This window comes from Denticeps clupeoides, chromosome 6 (genome assembly GCF_900700375.1).
Source record: "Denticeps clupeoides chromosome 6, fDenClu1.1, whole genome shotgun sequence".
Lineage (NCBI taxonomy): Eukaryota > Metazoa > Chordata > Actinopteri > Clupeiformes > Denticipitidae > Denticeps > Denticeps clupeoides.
In genome coordinates, this window is record NC_041712.1 from 11,857,787 (window position 1) to 11,878,950 (window position 21,164).

General features: G+C 41.2%; 2 protein-coding genes and 1 non-coding gene across 8 annotated transcripts; all 3 read left to right on the top strand.

Annotated features, from left to right (window-relative positions):
• The first annotated feature begins 1,053 nt into the window (after positions 1-1,053).
• On the top strand, positions 1,054-11,009 carry LOC114792785 (fibroblast growth factor receptor 2-like). Of its 5 annotated transcripts, none has more exons than XM_028984219.1 (13): positions 1,054-1,264; positions 3,995-4,074; positions 6,086-6,166; positions 6,848-6,944; positions 7,294-7,498; positions 7,771-7,909; positions 7,991-8,089; positions 8,187-8,347; positions 8,782-8,919; positions 9,000-9,111; positions 9,225-9,324; positions 9,624-9,723; positions 9,871-11,009. In XM_028984219.1, the coding sequence occupies exons 1-13, from the start codon at positions 1,254-1,256 to the stop codon at positions 9,913-9,915; spliced, it is 1,368 nt and encodes a 455-aa protein (XP_028840052.1). In that variant the 5' UTR covers positions 1,054-1,253; the 3' UTR covers positions 9,916-11,009. The 5 variants fall into 5 exon arrangements, with proteins under 5 accessions (XP_028840052.1, XP_028840054.1, XP_028840055.1 ...); XM_028984221.1 differs by having other exon boundaries at positions 9,285-9,324; XM_028984220.1 differs by lacking the exon at positions 1,054-1,264 and adding an exon at positions 1,747-1,931.
• trnas-uga (transfer RNA serine (anticodon UGA)) lies at positions 5,737-5,815 on the top strand. The gene has a single exon. It is a non-coding gene; the product is annotated as a tRNA-Ser (tRNA).
• Positions 11,010-11,287: 278 nt separating the features above from the next.
• Positions 11,288-19,267, top strand: LOC114793033 (amyloid-beta A4 precursor protein-binding family B member 1-like). 2 transcript variants are annotated; one of them, XM_028984630.1, is made up of 15 exons: positions 11,288-11,427; positions 11,971-12,793; positions 12,888-13,093; positions 13,170-13,226; positions 13,318-13,391; positions 13,487-13,544; positions 13,656-13,802; positions 14,150-14,277; positions 14,717-14,722; positions 15,145-15,259; positions 15,349-15,430; positions 15,612-15,692; positions 15,858-15,973; positions 16,111-16,287; positions 16,370-19,267. In XM_028984630.1, the coding sequence occupies exons 2-15, from the start codon at positions 11,992-11,994 to the stop codon at positions 16,529-16,531; spliced, it is 2,211 nt and encodes a 736-aa protein (XP_028840463.1). In that variant the 5' UTR covers positions 11,288-11,427; positions 11,971-11,991; the 3' UTR covers positions 16,532-19,267. The 2 variants fall into 2 exon arrangements, with proteins under 2 accessions (XP_028840463.1, XP_028840464.1); XM_028984631.1 differs by lacking the exon at positions 14,717-14,722.
• The last annotated feature ends 1,897 nt before the right edge of the window (positions 19,268-21,164 follow it).

The window sequence follows — 21,164 nt, forward strand, 5'->3', positions numbered from 1 at the left end:
GCTCTGCCCTTTCCTGTAGAGTTTTTGAGTCCAGTCCAGTTTATTGTTCAGATGAACACCAAGGTACCTGTAGCTCCACAGCCTCATGTCCATTCCCTGGATGTTCAGTGGTTGTAGTGGAGGATGTTTGTGCCTGCGGAAGTCTACCAGGGTTTGTTGTTGAAGAAGCACTGCATAGTCCTGGTGGGTATGGTGTTATCCACACAGAAATTACTGTTGTCAGTGACAATCACAGGAGTGTTAGAGCCTTTAAATACAAAATTACACTTCTAGAACATGAAATTTAATGTAACCTTACTTCCAAGGACTTTGCAGTAATAAAAAAAATGACAAACTAAAGTGAAGTGATTGTGAAACACTGCAGCACAGCACACACAATGAAATTTGTCCACCGCTTGACTGTATAATATATAGTGAGCAGTGGGCAGCCATGACAGGCACCCGGGGGAGCAGTGTGTGGGTACAGTGCTTTGGTCAGTGTCACTTTGGCGGCTCGGGATTCAAACCAGCAACCTTCTGATTGCGGGGCTGCTTGCTTAACTGCTAGGCCAACACTGCCCCCTAAAGAAAACTATACACATACACATACACATACACATGAATGGTTGAGGCAAAGGACTTGGCAACCAAGCTTCATTTGGATTCTGAAGAAAAAAAGGAAAGCTACAAAGTGGCAAAGAATGCATGGTGCAATATTTAGTTAATTCAAATCTAAAAATCTCAAAGAATCCTATGTGCTTCTGTTGTTTGGTTTCCTTTTTTGATTCATCAAACAGTTAATATTGGTGCAACATGGCCAATGTTAATATTTAGTGGCACTTTGTGAACACTTTTGTTTTGAAAATTGCTATTAGTTCCAGGCATTAATGCACAAAAAAAGAGTGGGTGGGTGAAAAAGTGTCTTGTGTTACCTTCTCGTCTTTGCTTCCTTCTTTTACTGGTGCCTTCATCTGCTTCAAAAGCAATTTCTCAAAACAGAGGAAACCACAATGCAACTGGGCCCGGCCTTTTTCTTTTTTTTTTTGTTACCACAGTTAAAGTGTTGAGCCTGTGGTGCGAGTCAGAAAATGATTTGCTCATTTACACCCACCAACAATGCAGACCCAGAATAGGATGTGAAAACCATCCGTTGTCAGTTCATCTGTACAAAGAGTGAATGTGTTCAGGCCAATTAATTGGTAATTCAGTGAAAGATGTCCATGACTGTCATCTCAGGAAAGTGACTATGTAAGGGGTGCTGGTGGGATATCTGAATGAAAATTGGGTAAGTTGGTCATTCTTATGTTTACTCTACAGATGTACCGATGCTCACATAAACACGTCATTGAAATGTGAACATGGTAATATTGGGCTTTTAGTGATTTCTTTGAACTATTCATTGTCAGTGGAAAAGTGATATAAATGTGATCCTTGTAGAGTGGTTGCGTGTATTTAACTGAGTGAGTAGATTTTAAACCATTGAAAAACTTATTGACCACCAAATTCTTAAACATGTGATGTAGAATCATTCCACCCCAGGAAAAGGAACAGTTCAGGAAAATGACTGAAAGACCCTAAATGTTTTTGGGTCTTTCTGTGTCAACAGCATGGACCATGAAGGTTTTCATAAAGAATGAAAGATCCTAATGCTCTATAATAACCTTCTGTTCCTCTAAGGTAAATAGGATCATTTCCTGATTTACAAACGAAACAGAAATTGTGACTGCAGAAGTGCAGAATTTACTTCTAACTCTTTTTTGAGATCAATGACAGTTTCAGATATGGTGGCCTGTGTATGAGACAGAAGGATGGCTTGTTTAAATCAGAAACAGTTGACCAGTTATTACATCTTAAGTGAAGTCTACTTGTGGCTACACTGATGTTCTGGTTTGAAAGAAATGGTTCAAATGGAGAGTTTCAAGTCCATCTTTGTATTGGTCTCTTCTGGAAAGGTAGGAATCTAGACTTTGTTTACTGTGTTTATAAGCTCAGTTGTAGGATTGTGTAAGACTAACAATTGTGTGGTGTATATCGAAGGTAGATTGAGTTTTTTTGTGTCGATCTGTTTTATCAAGTGTAGTGGTATCAGTGGCTTACTCAGGCATTTAATGAGTGATAATGTCGCGTTCCCCTGAGATGTGAATTGGAGGGCAGGGCTAGTGATTTATAGTGACTGTCACTTCGATACAGACCTTGTCTGTACCTGTAAGTGGCAAGCTTCTCCATTTTCACCATATTCCTTTTACCAAACTACCATGTGTCTGAACCATATCCCATTAATCATCCCTTGCAGTCTGAGTTGTTCTCCGGTAAACATGCTTCTCATTGCCATATTTCGCCCTCCGGGGTCACTTGGAACCTTTGTTGATGAATTTGACACTCTTCTCTTCAAGTTTCCCATAGACACACCTCTAACTCTCCTTGGTGATTTCAACCTTCCACTAGACAAACTCGAATGAACTTACCTTCTCCCCCTTCTCCATTCTTTCTCCTTTGCCAATAGCAGCAGCTCTTCCACACAAACGAGGGAATTTCCTGGACCTGGTTTTAAGTCGTCTCTCCCCAACTAACGACCTTTATTCCACTTATCTTCATATCTCTGACCAACACTTTATGTCCTTCACCCTCACTCTACCTACTGGATCCAAGACTGAGCACCAATCCTTCATTCAACACAATCTTCACTCTGTCTCGCCTTCATCAAAAGTGTCTCTTCTCTCATTTCTTTTTAAAGTCCTTGAGTACTGTGTCTACAATCAGCTATCACTTAATATGTTCAGAACAACCTCCTCGATCCCAACCAGTCTGGCTTCAGACAAGTCATTCTACTGAGATGGCCCTTTTGACTGTTTCTGAGATGCTATATGCGTCAAAAAATCTCACCTTCATCTTCTCATCTTCAGCAAAACTCTCATCTGTTCCTATTCTCCTCGACCTCTCTGCAGCATTTGATATAGTTAACCACAAGACTCTCGTGTCCATTGTGAGGAGACCTGGACTTCGGGGCTCAGCATTGCTTCCTACCTTGAGCGGTCTTACCAAGTGACTTGGAAATGATCCATGTCTGCTTCACGCAGACTCTCCACTGGCATCCCTCAGGGCTCAGAACTTGGTCCTCTCCTTTTCTCCCTCTACACAAGATCACTTAGTGAGGTCATTTCCTCACATGGGTTATCCTACCACTGCCATGCTGACAACACACAACTCATCTTCTCTTTTCCTCTCTCAGATGTACATGCTTTCTCCAAGATCTCTGTATGTCTAACTGACATTTAGATGGCAGCCCATTATCCAAAGCTCAATACTGATATTCATTCCAGCAGATTCTTCACCTAATCAGGATCTTGCTATCTACCTGGACAACTCACATAACTCACAAATCTCCTTCTGCAACTGCATGCAATAGACAGCCAACTTCCTTTAACGACTCACATCACTAATCTTTTCCACTTATATAAATTCCTTCTCTACAATATCAGATGGATCCACCCTTATCTATCAACACAGACCACCCAGACACTTGTTCAGTCCCTAGTAATCTCATGACTGGATTACTGTAACTCCCTTCTAGAAGGTCTACCTCTGAATGCCAACCGGCCTCTACAACTAATACAAAATGCAGCAGCACGACTGGTTTTCAACTTTTTCAAATTCTCTCACACATCATCACTGCTACACACATCACCACTGGCTCCCAGTAGCTTCCCGCAAAGCCAACAAAGTCAAACATGGGGTGGCCCCTAGAAGGTGGAATGAACTTCACATATTTTCAAACGGCATCTTAAGACTTTCCTATTTAGAGAATACTTAGCTTGTTACTTTCTTATAATCCAACTAATGTGAGAACTATAACCAAGCAAATAAAGTTTTATTCATAGTTGGTGTCCTAGTGAACCAGAATTGATTACTTTATTGATGGTAATATGAAAGCATGTTTTAAGTCACTATGGCTAAGGCGGTCTGCCAAATGCCATAAATGTAATGTAATGTAAATGTTTACCTGTTGTCACTGCAGTTCTGATCTTGGATTAGCAACAAGCAGCATGATGTCAACCGCATCAAATGAGACATTTGATCAAAACCCTACAAAAGCAGGTGAGGAAGAAGGCACTCACGAGTATAAACATGTATATTCCTATGCATTAGTTGAGGAATGAATGGTACCCCTTCTTTTAATCCCTGACAAGGGATTTATAGAACAGGAACAAAGGAAATGGCACGAGGGCCAAAAAGGGGGAGAACACAACAGGAACAGGGAAAAACTAAAACTGACCCATTGTGCGGCAATTGATAGGAACTGAAATACTATACATATGGTTCAGGGTCCACATCAATGCAGCAGCGCCTGTCTGCTGCCAAACAGTTCCTTATAACAGGGTCCTGACCATGCACGCCTAATCAGTGGCACATGTCCATGATTAGAACCCTGCTGTCAAGCTGAGTGGTGCAGGCTGGGACCCCAGCCTTGATACCAACAAAAATTAAATTTTCTACAATAGCTAAAACAAATACACTGTATAAGGCATAAATAGACAATTTCTGTTAGTATGCAAATGAGCCAGTGTCAGTTTTCTCAGTAAGCAGTACAAAGCCCCTGGCTCAATTTTAATAATTTAGTTAGGCTCGGTCGAGCTTGGGTCAGGTTGAGCTCATGCGATTAATGAGTGGTCAGCAAAATGAACATGTGATCTATAATTGACACGCGAACCAGGATCAGAATGAGAGAGACGTGTAGGAAGAGACGAGAGACCTCGGTGCGGCGGGATGCACCGAGACGCAACGTAGACGGCGCGAGCCGCAACACCACGCTGATATGGTCATCCGCGTTTAAGGCACAAAGACAGGACAGGACAGAACGGGGCGACAGGAAGGAGTTCAGGTTTCGGGATGACAGATAATACAGGAACGATCTTACTTGGATTGACGGTTTCTGAGCCGGGTCTGACGACGGGTGTCATTCAATGACCGAGCAGCCGGCAGCTGCTCTCTCTCGTCAATTTATAGGAGTCACGTTACCTCGTTTCCGTGTTGCTCCTAATCACATGATGGAATCATGTGACAATAATACCGGTCCTTTCTGTATGATTTGCTACTTGTACATTTGTTAAATGTTAATTTTTTAATAAAATATTATTTTGATTGTAATTCGTGCAAAGAAAGCTGTACTTGTCTGGTCGGATTCTGTCAGGCTAAGGCCAAGTTGGGCCTAACTTTTCAGGTCTGATCACAACTCTAGTAGGTAGCTGTACAACAGCAGGAGGATTTGAGGAAGCAGCAAATCATCAAAATCGTAGTGATTCTTGAGATAAATAAGTCTAGGGTTTTGTATTGGCAAGGATGATACATATCATGATATGACTATGTCACAATATATTGTGATACTGCACATATTGCGATACTGCGATACTGCACATACAGTTCACTGAAAATGTAAAAACGTAGCTGATATACAAAATGCTGTAATCAGTCTGTCATGTTTTGCGATTTCACTAGTAATTCAAAGTACCCAGCTGTACAGCGCCATCTACAGGAGTGGAGGTTGTAGATTCGCACACTGATTCTCATCCCTGCAGACCTCTCTAAAGAAAATGCTCAACAGTACCACCTGTTGGACTAAATTCAAATACACAAATATTTATATTTGATGTGCCTGTATTGATACAATATCACCACCCAAAATATTGCGATATTTTGCTGTATCAATATTTTCTAACACCCCTAGTACAGTCAGTCAGGCAGAGAAGTCAGGCAAAAATGGCTGCAATGGCCTAGTGGTTAAGGTGTTGGACTTGAAATCCAATGGGTTTCTGCACAGTTTCAAACCCTGCTTGCAGCGCAAGAAGTGGGGCAGTGGTGGCCTAGCAGTTAAGAAAGCGGCCCCGTAATCAGAAGGTTGCCGGTTTGAATCCCGAGCCACCAACGTGCCACTGAGCAAAGGACCGTCCCCACACACTGCTCCCCGGGTGCCTGTCATGGCTGCCCACTGCTCACTAAGGGTGATGGTTAAAAGCAGAGGACACATTTCATTGTGTGCACCATGTTTTGTGCTGCAGTGTATCACAATGACAATCACTTCACTTTCAAATGTTTCACTTTTCCCCCTAAGGAATATCCACCTTCTCGTGGTCAGGGGGTCTGCATTCCTCAGTGACACTAAGAGCTACACCAGCAGAAGCTCAGCTTTCAGGTGGGACACCCAAGATGGACAGGTCTTGGGGTAGAGGCCTGACAAGTGCAATCCAGTTATATTACAAAAACAGTTATCCATAGCACCCTACCCATTTCCCACTATGTACCTCCTTAACATTTCTGTCTGCATGAATGTCTCTGAAGGGTGGTCACTTTTAGGTAAGGTTCAAGCAAAAGTGGACATTTCAACTCACAGCCATTTTTAACACTTTGTATGGAACGCACATAGAGGTTTTAAAGAAAACCAATGGTTAGTCAGGCTAAAAAATTTTCAATTTGCCAAGAAGCACAAATATTTAACTTTGCAGAAATGGAAAAAGGTCATATGAGTCCAGATTTATCAGGACAAAAAGAAAGCACATTAAGCATTTCACCCATCATGCACTGTCCCTACTGTACAAGACTATAAAGGCAGTTTTATGATGTGGGGTTGCTTCAGTTGGTCAGGTCTGTGCAACACTAAATGGCAATAAAGGTCAGTGAAAAACCTGCCCTTATTTCATTGAGTAACTCTAGGATGTGTGGAGAGGACTTCATGCTGGGAAAACAATATTAATATTCACAACCAAAACCATTAGTTTCAACCAAAAGGCAGTTCAACCAAATAGTGTACAATTTCAGCTGTAGCCTGTGGTTGCTGAACAAGCTTTTTTAAGAAGTCCTGGCTTGTCTTTCACAGACCCCGTCACCCTGAACACTCTGCACTTTGTTCTTATCAGCATCTCAGTTTTCTCAATCATCATGATCATCGTGTTGGCTTTCTTGTGGCAGAAGAAGTGAGTACATACATGAGCTTTTACCTCCAGCACAATAGACTATTTTAAAAAATTGTCTAAATAAAAAAAAATCTAAACAAGCTTTTTTTTTTTAAACTTCTCCTTAACAGTGCTCCACTGTCTATTGCCATGTCATTGCAAGCACATATACAATCTGTTTACAATCTACAATTCCTGCGATGTTCACCTGATTTGGATCTGAAAACTGAACTGAAACTGAAAGTCTGCAGTTAAAGCACTTAAAATTTCATTTAAAATTCATGGTGTATAGAGCCAAAATGATTAGAGTTGTGTCAGTGTCCCACTATTATGACTACATTTCCATGTTTTTTTACTTGCAATTTCTCAGGTATCAGCAGCTGGTTGGCACCATTCAAGAGCTCCAAGCTGTGAGGACACCAGCCCCCATGCCACTCAAACCTCAACCCAACACAAGACTTATTTCGGTCTCAGAAGACAACGTTAATGTCCTTCTGGGACAGGACTTGGTCACTCCACTTGAAAGACAGGCCACCAAATCAGCCTTGCCTTCGCTGTGGAGACCTGAACAAGGAGTAAGCTCACCCCAATGAAATTTAGATTTGCAGTCGGAATTTGTCAGATCTGTTCCTGGAAATGCCCACACTGCTTACAGCCTGTAAGAACCATTCTTAAGGTGGGGCTTGAATGAGAACTTGCAGTGGGTTCCTGCCAAAACAGGACTGAGAAACAATGAGCTCAGGAGTAAAACAGCTAAACTAATTATAGTTGGATTCAGTCATCATCTGAACTATAACCTGAAATAGCTGTGCAGGTCTTTCTTTAAAGTGCAGTTTACATGTTGCAGACGGCCCTTATCAACAGGAATGACATATGTCTGCAGCAACTAATTAAAGCAGGACGGGAGGGTGTGTTCTATAAGGCCAAGCTGGTACGTGGCACTTGCAAGGGCCACTCCATGATCATTTGTAAAATTTCCAAAGAAGGTAAGTTGCTCCTCTGTCAGTCAGGTCATCTGTACATCTGCCTGTGCATCTTTCCTCCACATCACTGTCGATTCTGTTTAGAAACTAGCCGTAAACGGCTGGAGAGAGAGATCTCCATCATGAGGAAACTGGGCAACCACAACAACCTCCTTCAGCTTTTAGACTGGGACATCACAAACAGTGAGAAAAATCAGCTTCTGATTCACCATAACTAATTTCATATTTAATGCTCTATTTTTAATTTCACAAATGTGAAATGTGTGTTTTTCCTTTCTAGCACCTTACATGCTGATAATGGATTTCGCAAGCCTCGGAACACTGCGCAGCTACCTGCAGGTGAACCAGGAGAAGCTGCAGATGGACAGTGACCTCCAGCATCACTTTACCATTGCTGCGTACCACATCGCCCATGCCATGGACCATCTGCGCTCCAAAATGGTACCCCAACTCCAAAATAAAACTTATTTAAATGTTTGAGAGTGAATAAATAAATAATGAAGGGAAGGGAGACTTCTCTGTTCTTAGTTCTTAGGGCGGTAGTAGCCTAGTGGGTAACACACTCGCCTATGAACCAGAAGACCCAGGTTCAAATCCCACTTACTACCATTGTGTCCCTGAGCAAGACACTGAGTTGCTCCAGGGGGGGACTGTCCCTGTAACTACTGATTGTAAGTAGCTGTGGATAAGGGCGTCTGATAAATGCTTTATATGTAAATGTTATTCTCATCATCTAACTTAATCATTTATCTGTATCCCCAATCCATTGTCTTGTGGGTTCTCTGGTTCCATCACATATAAAATAAGTTAGTATAAAACGCATAAAATTGAAAGAAAAATGTATCTTCTTCCTGCCTTAACTTGTGGCTCTTTAGGTTATTCATTGTGACTTGGCCTTAAGAAACATCATGGTGAATAGATTTCCAAGTGAGGTGAAGGTAACAGAGTTTGGACTGGCTCGAGACTTAACCCGGATGAGCAGCCGACGCAGCAGCAGGAAAAAGAGCCACCGCGTGAGGGTTTCATTTAGTATTAAGTCAAAAAACGGGCTAAAGTGAGAGGAGACATCTAAAGTCTAACTTATTTCCGGCAGGACCGAGTGCCACTGCGCTGGTATCCTCCCGAATATTTCAAAAACAACTACTATGGCTTCAAAGGAGATGTTTGGTCATTTGGAATTATTTTGTGGGAGATGCAAACATTTGGTAAGCTTGGTTTTACATTCATTAATAGGGAACCTTTGCAACTATAACTATGTAATTCAGAATTTCAGAATTGAACAGTACAATTTGTGATTATTGAAAACACATTCTTTCAGGCTCTTTGCCGTATCCTAACCTGCAGATGTCTGAGGAGGTAATTCGCAATATCTGTGCAGGTTACAGGAACACTGAACCAGATGGTTGCCGGATGGAGATGTGAGTCTCTGTGCAAGTCGGCAAAATTCCCAAGTTATTAAATTTGTATTATGATGTGTTGGTCAGTCTCACACTTCAACAACTGAGTTTTTTAACAAAGTAAAAAAAATACACATAATAGTCATGTTATCATCAATACTTAATTTGTGTTATTTGCTAAAAATATATAAATTATAAATAATTTAGTAAAAAAGTAATGAATGACTGTAATATTGTATTGTAATATTTTGTATTGTAAAACATTTGTTTTATGCTTTGACATAATAGATGTTATTATAAACATTTATAAGCATATTTAGTCTGCAGATGATGAGAGACTGCTGGATGGAGCCCTACAACCTTAGACCCACTTTCAAAGATATCGTCAGGGTGTTAGAGAACATTCTGGAGACTGATTGTGTAAGTGAACAGAGGAGAGAGGAGGTTTAAATGTGGCTAGATATGAATCTTGGAATGTATGTGAAGCAGTATCCTAAAACAGACATAAATGTCAGAATCTAAGCCTGGTCAGCAGTGTAAATTGATTTTTCATCTCTTTTTTTCTAGGACTACGTAGATGTAAACAGCTGTAAAGAAGATTTAAATGACTAACAATCCACAATGTGTGGAAAAAAACTTATGAAATACATCTGATAAATTAGATTTCATCAGTGAAAGAAGATACTGCATCCTGTTGCATCCTGCCTCACTGCTTACAGTACAAAAATGTATCTTTATTTTGCCATGGCCTCAGAAAGAAAAAAAATGGGTGAATTGACAAAGGATTGAATGTTGTACTTGCTTGAAAAGCAAAGCAAGTACAAATGAAAGCAAATGATTACTCTCTTTACAGTTGTCCTTGCTGGGCCAAGCTCACGTGAGCTTGTTCTGTTCATATTAAGACACATTATTGTTAACTACTTTTAAGAAACACTTTTTTTTTCACTTCCATTTTCTTTTCTTCTACCACAGGCCGGCCCTGTATGTATGTGTGTGTCTCTGTGTGTGTGTTTGTATATATGAATATGGTGTAATGGAAAGGGGTGACATTGTCATGCTGTGGCCGCCTAGTATAAATAGTTCCCTAGAAGCGGATGAGAGTGGGTTTTTGTGAAGAGTGGTCCCTTTCCATGATGACACAGCAGTGTCAGTACATTTACATATACACCTTATCCAAACAGAAATTACAGGGTCAGTCCCCCTGGAGACATGTCATGTTAAATGTCTTGCTAAGGGACACAATGGTTTGAAACTGGGTCTTCTGCTCCATAGACTAGTGTGTTGTCCACTAGACTAGCTACCACCCCAGTACACTCTTACTACTGCCTGGTAAACTCAGCTGCCCAGCTACCAAGCTGCAAAAGCCATGTTCTTATTCAGAGAGAGAAACAGGCTGCCACCCCCATTCAAATTCTAAGGTATCTCGTTAACTTACAAGCAAATTTTGTATTTTTCCATAGTGACATAACACAACGTTCACAACATTACTGTGTTCACTATGCGTTTCTCAGATGACACGAGGATCTTTACTGACGCATACTGCGCATGCGCAGGCATAACTAGCTCTTGCGCCGATGAAACGCCGAGGGTCGCTCAAAGAAATAGAACACTTGCATGGACACACGTTTTGGATCAGTCAGTACGCTGATTATCAAGGGTCCCACACGTCGAATGTGGGCCTTTTTGTGCTTCCTTGATTATTATGTAGTGGCTGTAAAGCCAATTGAATTCAGATTTCTTTTTTGCTAGTTAAAGATAACGTTTAGGCTTTATGTGTAAAGGTGGATAATTCACCAACATGATACATGTATGACCATGAAATTGTTAGTGTTTGTTGTTCATTTGTTTGTTTAATTCGCATTGTTTTTTGTGAAATAAAACATTTGCTTTTCATCACTCTCGGACCTCCCATCAGTTGATTTCACAAATGGCGGCGCTCTAGAGCGCGGAAATACCCATTCGTCTGTTTCATTTCGATGAGCTGTTGGGATAGCAAATGGGAATTCCACGTCCAGCGGTGCTATTCCAGGGATAATTACCGTACGATGCATTAGGACAGACATTCACCAAAGTAGACGCACGACTCAAAACAAATTGAGTTCAATGAATGCTGAGCTGTAAGGGGTGAGTCGCTGTTTTATGCTGCAGATTGTACCTTATTTCCACTGAAACAGCGATGTGTAAGTAGCATTAGCTAAAGGTTTTAGCCAGCCGCAGCTATGGGTGTGTTTATTTAGTGCAAGTGCGAATTCACTTGTATTAGCGCGACTTTTTAATTACTATTCAGGGAGACTGACACGTGACGTTTTACCCAGCGCTAATTTGGATAACTAGTTAATTCTTAAAAAACTATCTTGACGATTTTGTGACTTATGGAGCTGGACGGCTAGTTTGCTAACGTGCTACGTTAGGTCGCAGCTGTGTTGAAGTTGGTTGACTTCGAGTTAAGATAACACTTGAACGATTATAATATATTATCATGTATTATAATTGTGTTAAAGGAAAATGCAGAATTATATGAAAATTTGTTTTATTAAAAATTTTAATATACATTTCAGCCTAGTCTACAAACCAAACATGTCAAAGTATATAGTTTGTTTAAGCCAATAGTGAATAGTCACTGATTAGGCACGTAATGTTCTAATTGTCAATTGTCGTTATTTCTAGTCCCAAGCCTGGATTTGTACCATGTCTTTGGAGAACTCCACAGACCTGGCCAATGAAAACACGCGTAAAGTGTTAACCCCTCCATTAACACTTGACCTCCGCTCACCTCACAGCATCCTCCTTGGTTCAGAGTTTAGTCTAAAAGCCAAAGTCAAGGGCTCGTGCCCTTCCTCTTCCCCTAAGTGCCGCCTCAAGTACGCCACCACCAGCCCGGCTGACCTCCTCAATGGCATCGTGGAAGGTCCAGACCAGGATGATGGTTCGAATCGGGGTAATGAAGATGGCCCATGTGTTGTAACCGGGCAGCATTACTCTGGCCAAGGTGGCAATGCCAAGTGGGTCAAAGAGGGGCAGAACCAGCAGCGAAAGGTCGCTGAGAAGAACCAGGATCTCAATAGCAATTTGAACCAGAGTGATAATCTGGATGCTAACCCCAACCAGAACTGTGTGATTGAGGAGCATGGGATAGACCAGGAGAAGAATGCTTCCAACAAGACCCTTAGTACCGTCAGCTCCGAGCAAGAGGTGAAAAATGGAGCCGTTGAGCCACTCCTCATAGACACCTGCCAATCATTTTCAAAGGTAAGGATCAAAGAAGTGGAGGATGAGGAGGTCTTCTCATCCAGTGGAGGGGAGAAGGACACAGATGAATCAGAGGCTCAGAGCCACAGTGATTCACAGAGAGGAGAAGGCGGTGGAGAGGGTAGGAGTAGCACTACCTCGGTGTTCACTGGGAGAAACGGCGCCCCCAGTGATGAGGATACAAGCTGCATGTCTCTCTCTCAGGGAAGCACCACCAGCAGCACGCCTGATGGTGATCCAGGTAAGGCCATTATTAGAATCACCATAGGCGAATGTTTTTGTGTGCATTACTGAACCAATATATCTTATTACAAAACTCTTCCTATCTCTTCTAGAGTCATATTGGGACCGGAGTGCTTTTGAGACCGACACTGATCTGCCAGCAGGGTGGATGCGGGTGCGGGACACCACTGGCACCTACTACTGGCACATCCCTACAGGCACCACCCAATGGGAGCCACCCTCCCCACAGGAGGATGGTTTGTCTCTGGACAGACCCTCTAGCACATCCCCTGCAATCACACCCATTGAGGAGCCTCAGGTGAGGCTAGCAGAAGATGCTTAGTAGGTTGGGTGGTTTGTGTCTGTTCAATGATGATGTTTTCTTTTCCTATCAGATGACGTGGAGAGGACCCTGTCGCCAGAACAGGTTTAATGATGAGGAGCTGTGGAAGGTGAGGGAGTTCTTACTTCTGTGAGAAATTAACGTTCTAAAAAAAATAATAATAATAATAATTGACTGGAGGCCATTTCTGATTGTTTCAGGATGATGTGACCTCTGATCAGAGTCTTAAAGAGTTCGAAGGGGCAACTCTGCGCTATGCATCCATCAACCTTAGGTAAGATAAACAGACACATTCACAGTATGTTATTTTTTTCTTTCTCTATTTTTTTCTTCCTTCCATTTATTTTTTATCATTTTTTTTCTGCTTAGCTGTGCTCAGTCTGAGGGTGAAGACACGCTGAGGTACAGCACAGACCAAGAGACTAAGGTACACTAAAGTTTACTGCTCTGCAGGAGATGGCAGTCATTAAATCATTTATTAATTCATATCATTGCATAAAATTAAAACCGGCTCCCGTATCATCTTTTTGTGCTATAGTGTTTTCCAGTGCGCTCTTTGGGCTGGGTGGAGATATCAGAGGAGGAGATGGCTCCAGGGAAAAGCAGCATTGCTGTTAATAACTGCATCAGACAGCTGTCCTATCACAAACACAATCTGCACGACACTGCAGGCATCTGGGGAGAGGTATGTTTGTTTAAACCTTTGATGGAAATCTGATTGCAAGCCACTTTCCGACATTGCCATCCAAATATCTAGATATTACTCTGAAGGAGTTTAGGTATGATTATATTTCCATTTATGGCAGGTGAGTGTTTCATGCACTAGGCTTCTACCATGAAGATTCAGATTACAAAATTCAGAATATTCCTGTCCAACTGAGTAAATATAAGATTACAGAAAGATAAAATTTTAAATTACACTTTGCAAAAAAATACTGATGTGAAAGACCAAATCTTAGATATTAGAGATCATATGTGAAAAACCATTTACACACTGATGAATTGACATGTTGCCCCGTGCGGTCTGCTCAGGGGAAAGACATGCTGCTGGTGCTGGAGAATGACACTCTCAAGCTGATCGACCCGCTGGGTCAAACAGTGCTGCACTCACAGCCTATTGTCAGCATCCGTGTGTGGGGTGTGGGCCGAGATGATGGCAGGTGGGCTCTCTCTTTCTCTCTCTCGCACACACACACACACACACACACACACACACACACACAAAAAAAAGCATAACACACTAGGCAGAGATGCAGGAAGATGATTATATTGCATTTAAAATTAATTTAACAAATAGTATAATTTGACAATCATTCATAATAAACTAGTAACAAACTCTTCAGTGCATTACTTTGTGGGTGCTACCTGTTGGTTTATTTTTTCACTTAAATTTGTCATTATTAGTATTCGTTGTATTTTACCTTAATTTCTTAAATGCAAGGTTTGCTTCAACTAATCTCTTTATGTGGTTTTTGTTTAACCTTTGCAGTTATATTTATCTCTTTAATTGGTGCTTTGTTATATCCTATGTTGTCCCTCATTTGTTATATGTTGAACCATGTTTGATTTCTCTTTGCCCTGCTGCATTCTGGGACTCAGGGAGAGGTAGTGTATCGATGTCCATGTTTCGCCGCTGTGCTTCATTCATTGTGGTTGTTGTATGTAGTCTAATTTTAGATGGGGATATAAACCTAGACTTTGTGTCCATTGTCATTTGGTTTCATGAACTACGATTCATAGTGTAGGCCTACTCATAGCAGCGGGTGTAGCATCTCACCATTGTACATCTAGACCTAGGCATTACGTCCAGTACTTAAAGGCATTAGATAGAGCAATATTAATGGCAGTTCTCTATAATAAACTAAAATGTTTTTATTTTTTTTTCTTTTCAATTTTTCTATTTAATAAAACCTCATTGCTGTTAAAATCTCATCACATGTAACATGCCATGGTTTATTTTTTGAGAGAGAGAGTGTGCGTAATTGCAACATTGTGCGTTTTTTTTTTAAACACGTTTTTGTTTGTAGGGACTTTGCATATGTGGCGAGGGATCGGCTTACCCATGTACTGAAATGTCATGTGTTCCGATGTGACACTCCTGCCAAGAACATTGCCACCAGCATGCATGACATCTGCTCCAAGGTAGAACATGGTCTTACACACATGAAGACATGCATAAGACAATGCAGGACAGCTCTTCTCTCATCATGCTTGTTTTGCACTGCTGGCAGATTATGGCAGAGAGGAAGTCTAGGTCTTCCCTGAACAAGCTAAATATCGACCCGTCCAAGCTGGTGGATCTCCCATTTCAGGGTAATTTTATCCAAACTGACATTCACACTTATCTGGCACTCTCAAGAGGTTTTCATTCCCTGGAGCAAATTAGACCTCATTTAAAATGCAAAGTAACCTCTTTTCAGTAGATTTGAGATTTTTTTTTTTTGACCTGATGTCCAGTTACCTTCAGACATTCTGCTATGCTCTTCTCCACCAGAATTTCCAACACCAAAGAATGAGCTGGTGCAGCGTTTCCAGGTGTATTACCTTGGTAATGTGGCTATAGCCAAACCAGTAGGTGAGGAGTTCACTTCAACTGTCCGCTTTTGTCCTCATTCATACTTCATATCACATTTTGGAGTCAGTAAATTTTAATTAAATTCACCATTAGTGTCAAATATTTGGAAGGAAATTGATAACATTGATATGTTTTAATGAAATACACTGTGGATGTGTGGTGTAGGAATGGAGATTATTAACGTTGCCCTGGAGACCGCTTTAACTACCAAAGATAAGCAAGACTGGACACCAGTGACAGTGAATGTGGCCTCTGCTACACTTACTGTAACACATGCACAGGTAGATACTCACTTATAGACACACTTAATAGTAATAGTTCCTCTGTCAAATGACAAATAAGCCAGTTAATGTTTCCCAGTCATTTCATTTTGAAACAATTTGAACAAGTTGTCTCTCTTCCACCCATCCCCTTGCAGACTGAAGAGATCCTGTCAGAATGCCGAGTCCGTTTTCTGTCCTTCATGGGTGTCGGGAAGGATGTGCACACCTTTGCCTTCATTATGGCAGGGGGCCCTGGGGACTTCATCTGTCACATGTTCTGGTGTGATCCCAACGCTGCCAGCCTGAGTGAGGCTGTACAGGCCGCATGCATGGTGAGATCTCATTACACATACGTTGCTGTTGTGGTGTCAGAGTGTTACTGTCACTGAATTGAATTGGCCCCACCCACTGCAGCTCCGGTACCAGAAGTGTTTGGATGCCAGGCCTCCCAGTACCAGCCTGTGCCCATCGGGCCCCACTGCAGACTCCATGGCTCGCCGGGTCGGCTCCAGTGTAAAGAAGGGAGTCCAGAGTCTGCTGGGCAGCCTGAAGAGGTCTGGGTCACAGACCCCCTGAAGAAAACAGTGTGGCACGCTGTCTTTGGCTATCCTCTCTTTTGTTTCCTCCTCAGCTGTCTGTAGCCCGACCTGGCCAGCTTTTCCCCATGTGTAGGCGTTTTCCCGTAACGTCATTTATTTGATAGGTTTTTGCTCTCATTAATGGATTCCAGACATCTGTGTAGTGAACTTCCTGTAATATTTCACCATGTAACTGCAAATGTAGCATAACAAGACGACTATAAACACGGCCAAGTTAAGAATATTAGTAATGACTAATATTGATGATGCTGCTTATACTGCTTGGCAACTCAAAAACGACATCAAATAAGCAGGGCAAACCCATATAAACTATGCTGCACCTAAAACACATAGGATTTGAATTTAATGCTGACCACATGCTTAACTGCAGTGTAGTCAGGTGTATTCAAATGTGTTTTTTTTAAGATTATTTGCGTATTGTCAACACTAAATAAATCTAGACTCATTCTGCTGCTGAAAGCATTGTCTGGAGGACGCTGGAGACCAGGCAGTGTTCAATCTTTTTTTTTTTTTTTTGGTTAATTATACTGACATCATATCTGGTAAGGTATAGTAATCTTAGCACCTTCAAAAGAAAAAGAAATCAGTGGCTGTCACACAGATCAGGGTGCATCGTAAGGTATGCGGCTCAGTGGGTCACATCGGGTGAGGGCGGCGTTCATTAATCGGGTGCACTGGAGTGGATGTACCAGATCGTACGCGCCAGACCAGTCATCTCCTCAAGCACTGGTGAGCTTGTTAAGAAACTCAGGAGCAGTCCAGTTGTACTGGGTGGTTCCTGTGGGCGCATCATGTGTGTTTATGCGGTACCGGTATTGGCCAGTGCTAGTTTACAACCACGCGAGTTCGAACATATCTAAAGCTAAGGCTGAAATGGGTGCATGGGGTGTGGTTGGCACACACATGCAGTCACCTTTATCGCTCTGTTCTGTATGTATTATGGGGCTGGAGGAATTATATCTAATTTTTGATACAGGCTGCATGTAGTTGTGATGAATATGGCAGTATTGATTCATACGTTTTATTTATTTTGAGAACCTTTTTATAATGTTTATATTTGAGAAATTCTTAAAAGGGATTAGATATGTGATGAAGGTTCATATATATATGTGGGCTTTTTTTCTTTTCAATTCTTGATCTTGTTTTAATTAATATTTTAATAACTTTTTACTTTTGACCATGTGCTGCACCACCATGTAGTTCTCAGTAACGGTGAGCCTCAATTCTTCCTCTTATGCAAGTCTCCATTTTACACAAGCTGACTTTTGAGTCGTATTGCTGTCTACCGAGTTTGACGTTTACCGCTTTAGAGGTCTAAAAGCAGACTCCTCTGGATAAGGGTTCAGTCCTCTGCTTTTCCACACTCTACAAATCTGCAGAAACTACTAAAGTTGGATTTGGACTAGGTTTGAATAACCCTGTTTTAAGCATTCAGGTTCTCTGCTGGTGGTGAAATGTCTAACACTGTGAGATGTCAGCAAAAAAACAAAACAATAAAACTCAGGCTTGGATTGGCCAATCCCTGTGACTTGAAAATCTTGGGCAGGTGGGATAAATCACCTGCCCCCAAAAGCAAAACTGTGTATTTTTCCTCTGGATTATAGTGTATTGTTATCTTCATTTGTCACATCGTGAGTTTATTTTGGTGCTCTGAGCCTCACATCTCACATTACAGATGGAAGAATAGCACTACAGGCCACAAACATTTTATTGAGGGGAGAACTGTCCCTTTAAATGGTTTTGTTCTAGTCAGCGGTTTGATTTTTGTGATAATTACATTTATGCATGAATACAGCTCATTAAGTGTTCCATGTGCCATTTAATTTATATACTCACATAGTTTATGTGCTTTTGTTACTTACTAAACAGTATTTTGTTTACTTCACAAGCTAATCAATTTTAATGTTTTATTTTGTTTTTACTCTGCTTACAGTCGCTCAGATACAGTTCTCTTCCTCTGCCACAGCAGATCAACCAGTATGGTTGTCCACACAATTGGCCTGGCTAACATTTTACCCTTCCTGAGAAAATTTTACCCCATTTATCTGGGTTGAGGACCGTGGTTCCCCAGTGACTGGGGGGCATATGGAACCACAAAACAAGCTGTGCAGCACTTTTGTATGTTGTGCTGTTACAGACATCAGCGGGTAATGAGTGGAAGTTATCAAATTTTTTTTGTTGTTGCCATATTCCCTCCTGATTTTTGGTGACCTAGAGACTGGGAGGGAGTTGGAGATTTAAACTGGATTTTTTATTTTTTTTTTTACTGCCATTTCATTTTTGTGTGTGTGTTTTTTTTGTTTTGTTTTTTTGTTTTTTTTCTTCTTCTCCTGTGTCTTTATGGTCTTATCAGACCTTTTATTTTTTTCAATATGGATTTCTGACTGAATGTGCAACTTTTGGTAACTTGCTGCCATATTGTAATTTCAAAGTGTTCACTGTAATAAATAACGTTACATCTCAGCCCCTATTTAAACAGGTAATTATGTGATTGTCGCATTAATGTTTCAGATTATTGACTGAAGAAAGCTCATTATTATGCACAAAAAACACTACACTTAGTACTTACAGTTATAATGATGTGCTGCCCGTATGAATTTGATGTCACATATGTGTCTGAAAAAAACTTAATTTCCTAAAAATAAATTGATGTCTTGTAAATACATGTATATTAATGTATATTGTCACAACAAAATTAAATGTATAAATATCATTGTCTGCGTCTAGTTTTCTTTTAACATTGTCTACAGCTTTTTACACTTTGGATTTTTTTGCAGTCTTACATAATCAGTTTCCTATTCATTTACATTTACGGCATTTATCAGACGCCCTTATCCAGAGCGACTTACAATCAGTAGTTACAGGGACAGGCCCCCCCTTGGAGACACTCAGGGTTAAGTGTCTTGCTCAGGGACACAATGGCAGTAAGTGGGATTTGAACCTGGGTCTTCTGGTTCTTAGGCGAGAGTGTTACCCACTAGGCTACTAACACCTCATGTCATGAAATAAGCCTCTATTAAAAGAATATCAATGTTTTTAGTACAGCACTAGGCTTTTAATATGCCCCATAATTAGTAATGCATTTTAGAATGATGTCTGAAGATGATGCTTTTAGGTCTTGAGTATTGACAGTGTATTTAAAATGATAAATCTGTGGCACATGGAAAAAATCTTTACACTGAGTCTCTACACGTCTGTTGTGATTTTGTTTGAGCACATGCTCTTTTAATTCTCGGCAAGAACTTTTCTGTGGCGCCACAGGTTTACAAGCAGAAAATTTGTTTTCTTGATGAATATTTATTACCACAAATCAATAAAATAAAACCAACAGAGCAGATACTCTGCTCCATGATTTGCGCCATTAATATTCAGATGGTGCTGTGCAGAAATGCAGGAGTCAACACATTCTCGTGTAAATATGCTGTATTCTATCTGACACCACAGGCAGATTTACCGTTTCCATTTGTTCTTCTTCGGTGTTTCATCTTACGGTAATTGCCTCAGGATTTGGCCTTCCTCCCCACCGGCGTATCAGCCGACTATCTGCAGATTCCTCACCGCAAATCCCCATGTTGTCTTATGGACTTACGCTGTGCTTTCGGTGCACAGTAACAAGGTTTCCTGTGAAGGACATGCATTCTTAGTCATTTCCGACGCTGGCTTGTTATCCTGCGCATGTCCACCAGATGTCAATCATGATCCAACCAGAGATCAGACCTTGGATCCGACTGGGCCTGCCTCAGTGTGCATGAATAAAGCCACGTAAAGCCTTTCCGGCCAATCACTGTCCGGAAAAATCCATTAATAAGAGCAGACAATCTTCTGAAACCTTTATCTCATGACTGATGTGTGGGAGATACTCAATCCATATTATTTCTGCAGACATGAAATCCCACCTCTCCAGCCCATGGCTTTTCCTGCAGCCTCACCTCCAGCCTCGTCGCTATTGTCCCCACGGACAGAAAAGTACAACTGGCGCTGAAGAGCATACCTACCATCCAAACACCATGTTCTCTATACCATGTTAAATGGAAGGCGTGGTCAGCACGCACACATTAATTAACGGTGCAATTGTTCAAACAGCCTGCTTGTTTGCTTCATGTCTATGCAAATGATAAATGTGAAATCGTACGGAACACTGACTTTCACATTTCAGACAACCTTGTACTTGATATGGGAATATTTCAAATGGTGAGAAGTTTCGTGTAACGTTCAATATGAATGGAAAACCAGCTGAAGGTCAAATCCCCTCGGTATCAGGCTTCAGTAAAGAATGCTGGCAGGCCTTTTGTGGTCTTCTCCATATGTTCTGCTGATAGCTGGCTGATCCTGAAAAAAAATCGAATAAAAAAGAAGCACGGCTGAAGTGTTTGAAATAAGATCATCAGTTGTGATTGTGCCATGGCTCCGGTTCCTTTAATTGGTTTTGTGTGGTTGACTGAGGTGATATAAAAGAGGTTTGTGTATGAACGCTTAAATCCAATAGCAGAAACATGGCTATGGCATTTCAAAAGATTTGGGTCAGATTTAAACTTTTTTAAAGTCAACTTTTGAACACAAGTTACCTGCTCATAAGCAGGTAAGGAAGCGGCCCCGTAATCATAAGGTTG

Bases quoted from the DNA above. Each gene is read 5' to 3' on its own strand.
- LOC114793033 (XM_028984630.1), top strand. From the start codon at position 11,992: ATGTCTTTGGAGAACTCCACAGACCTGGCCAATGAAAACACGCGTAAA. The intron at 13,227-13,317 runs GTGAGGGAGTTC...TGATTGTTTCAG, and splicing joins ATGATGAGGAGCTGTGGAAG to GATGATGTGACCTCTGATCA. The intron at 15,693-15,857 runs GTGAGGAGTTCA...TGTGTGGTGTAG, and splicing joins GGCTATAGCCAAACCAGTAG to GAATGGAGATTATTAACGTT.
- LOC114792785 (XM_028984219.1), top strand. The intron at 8,920-8,999 runs GTGAGGGTTTCA...TATTTCCGGCAG, and splicing joins GCAGGAAAAAGAGCCACCGC to GACCGAGTGCCACTGCGCTG. The intron at 9,112-9,224 runs GTAAGCTTGGTT...ACATTCTTTCAG, and splicing joins GTGGGAGATGCAAACATTTG to GCTCTTTGCCGTATCCTAAC.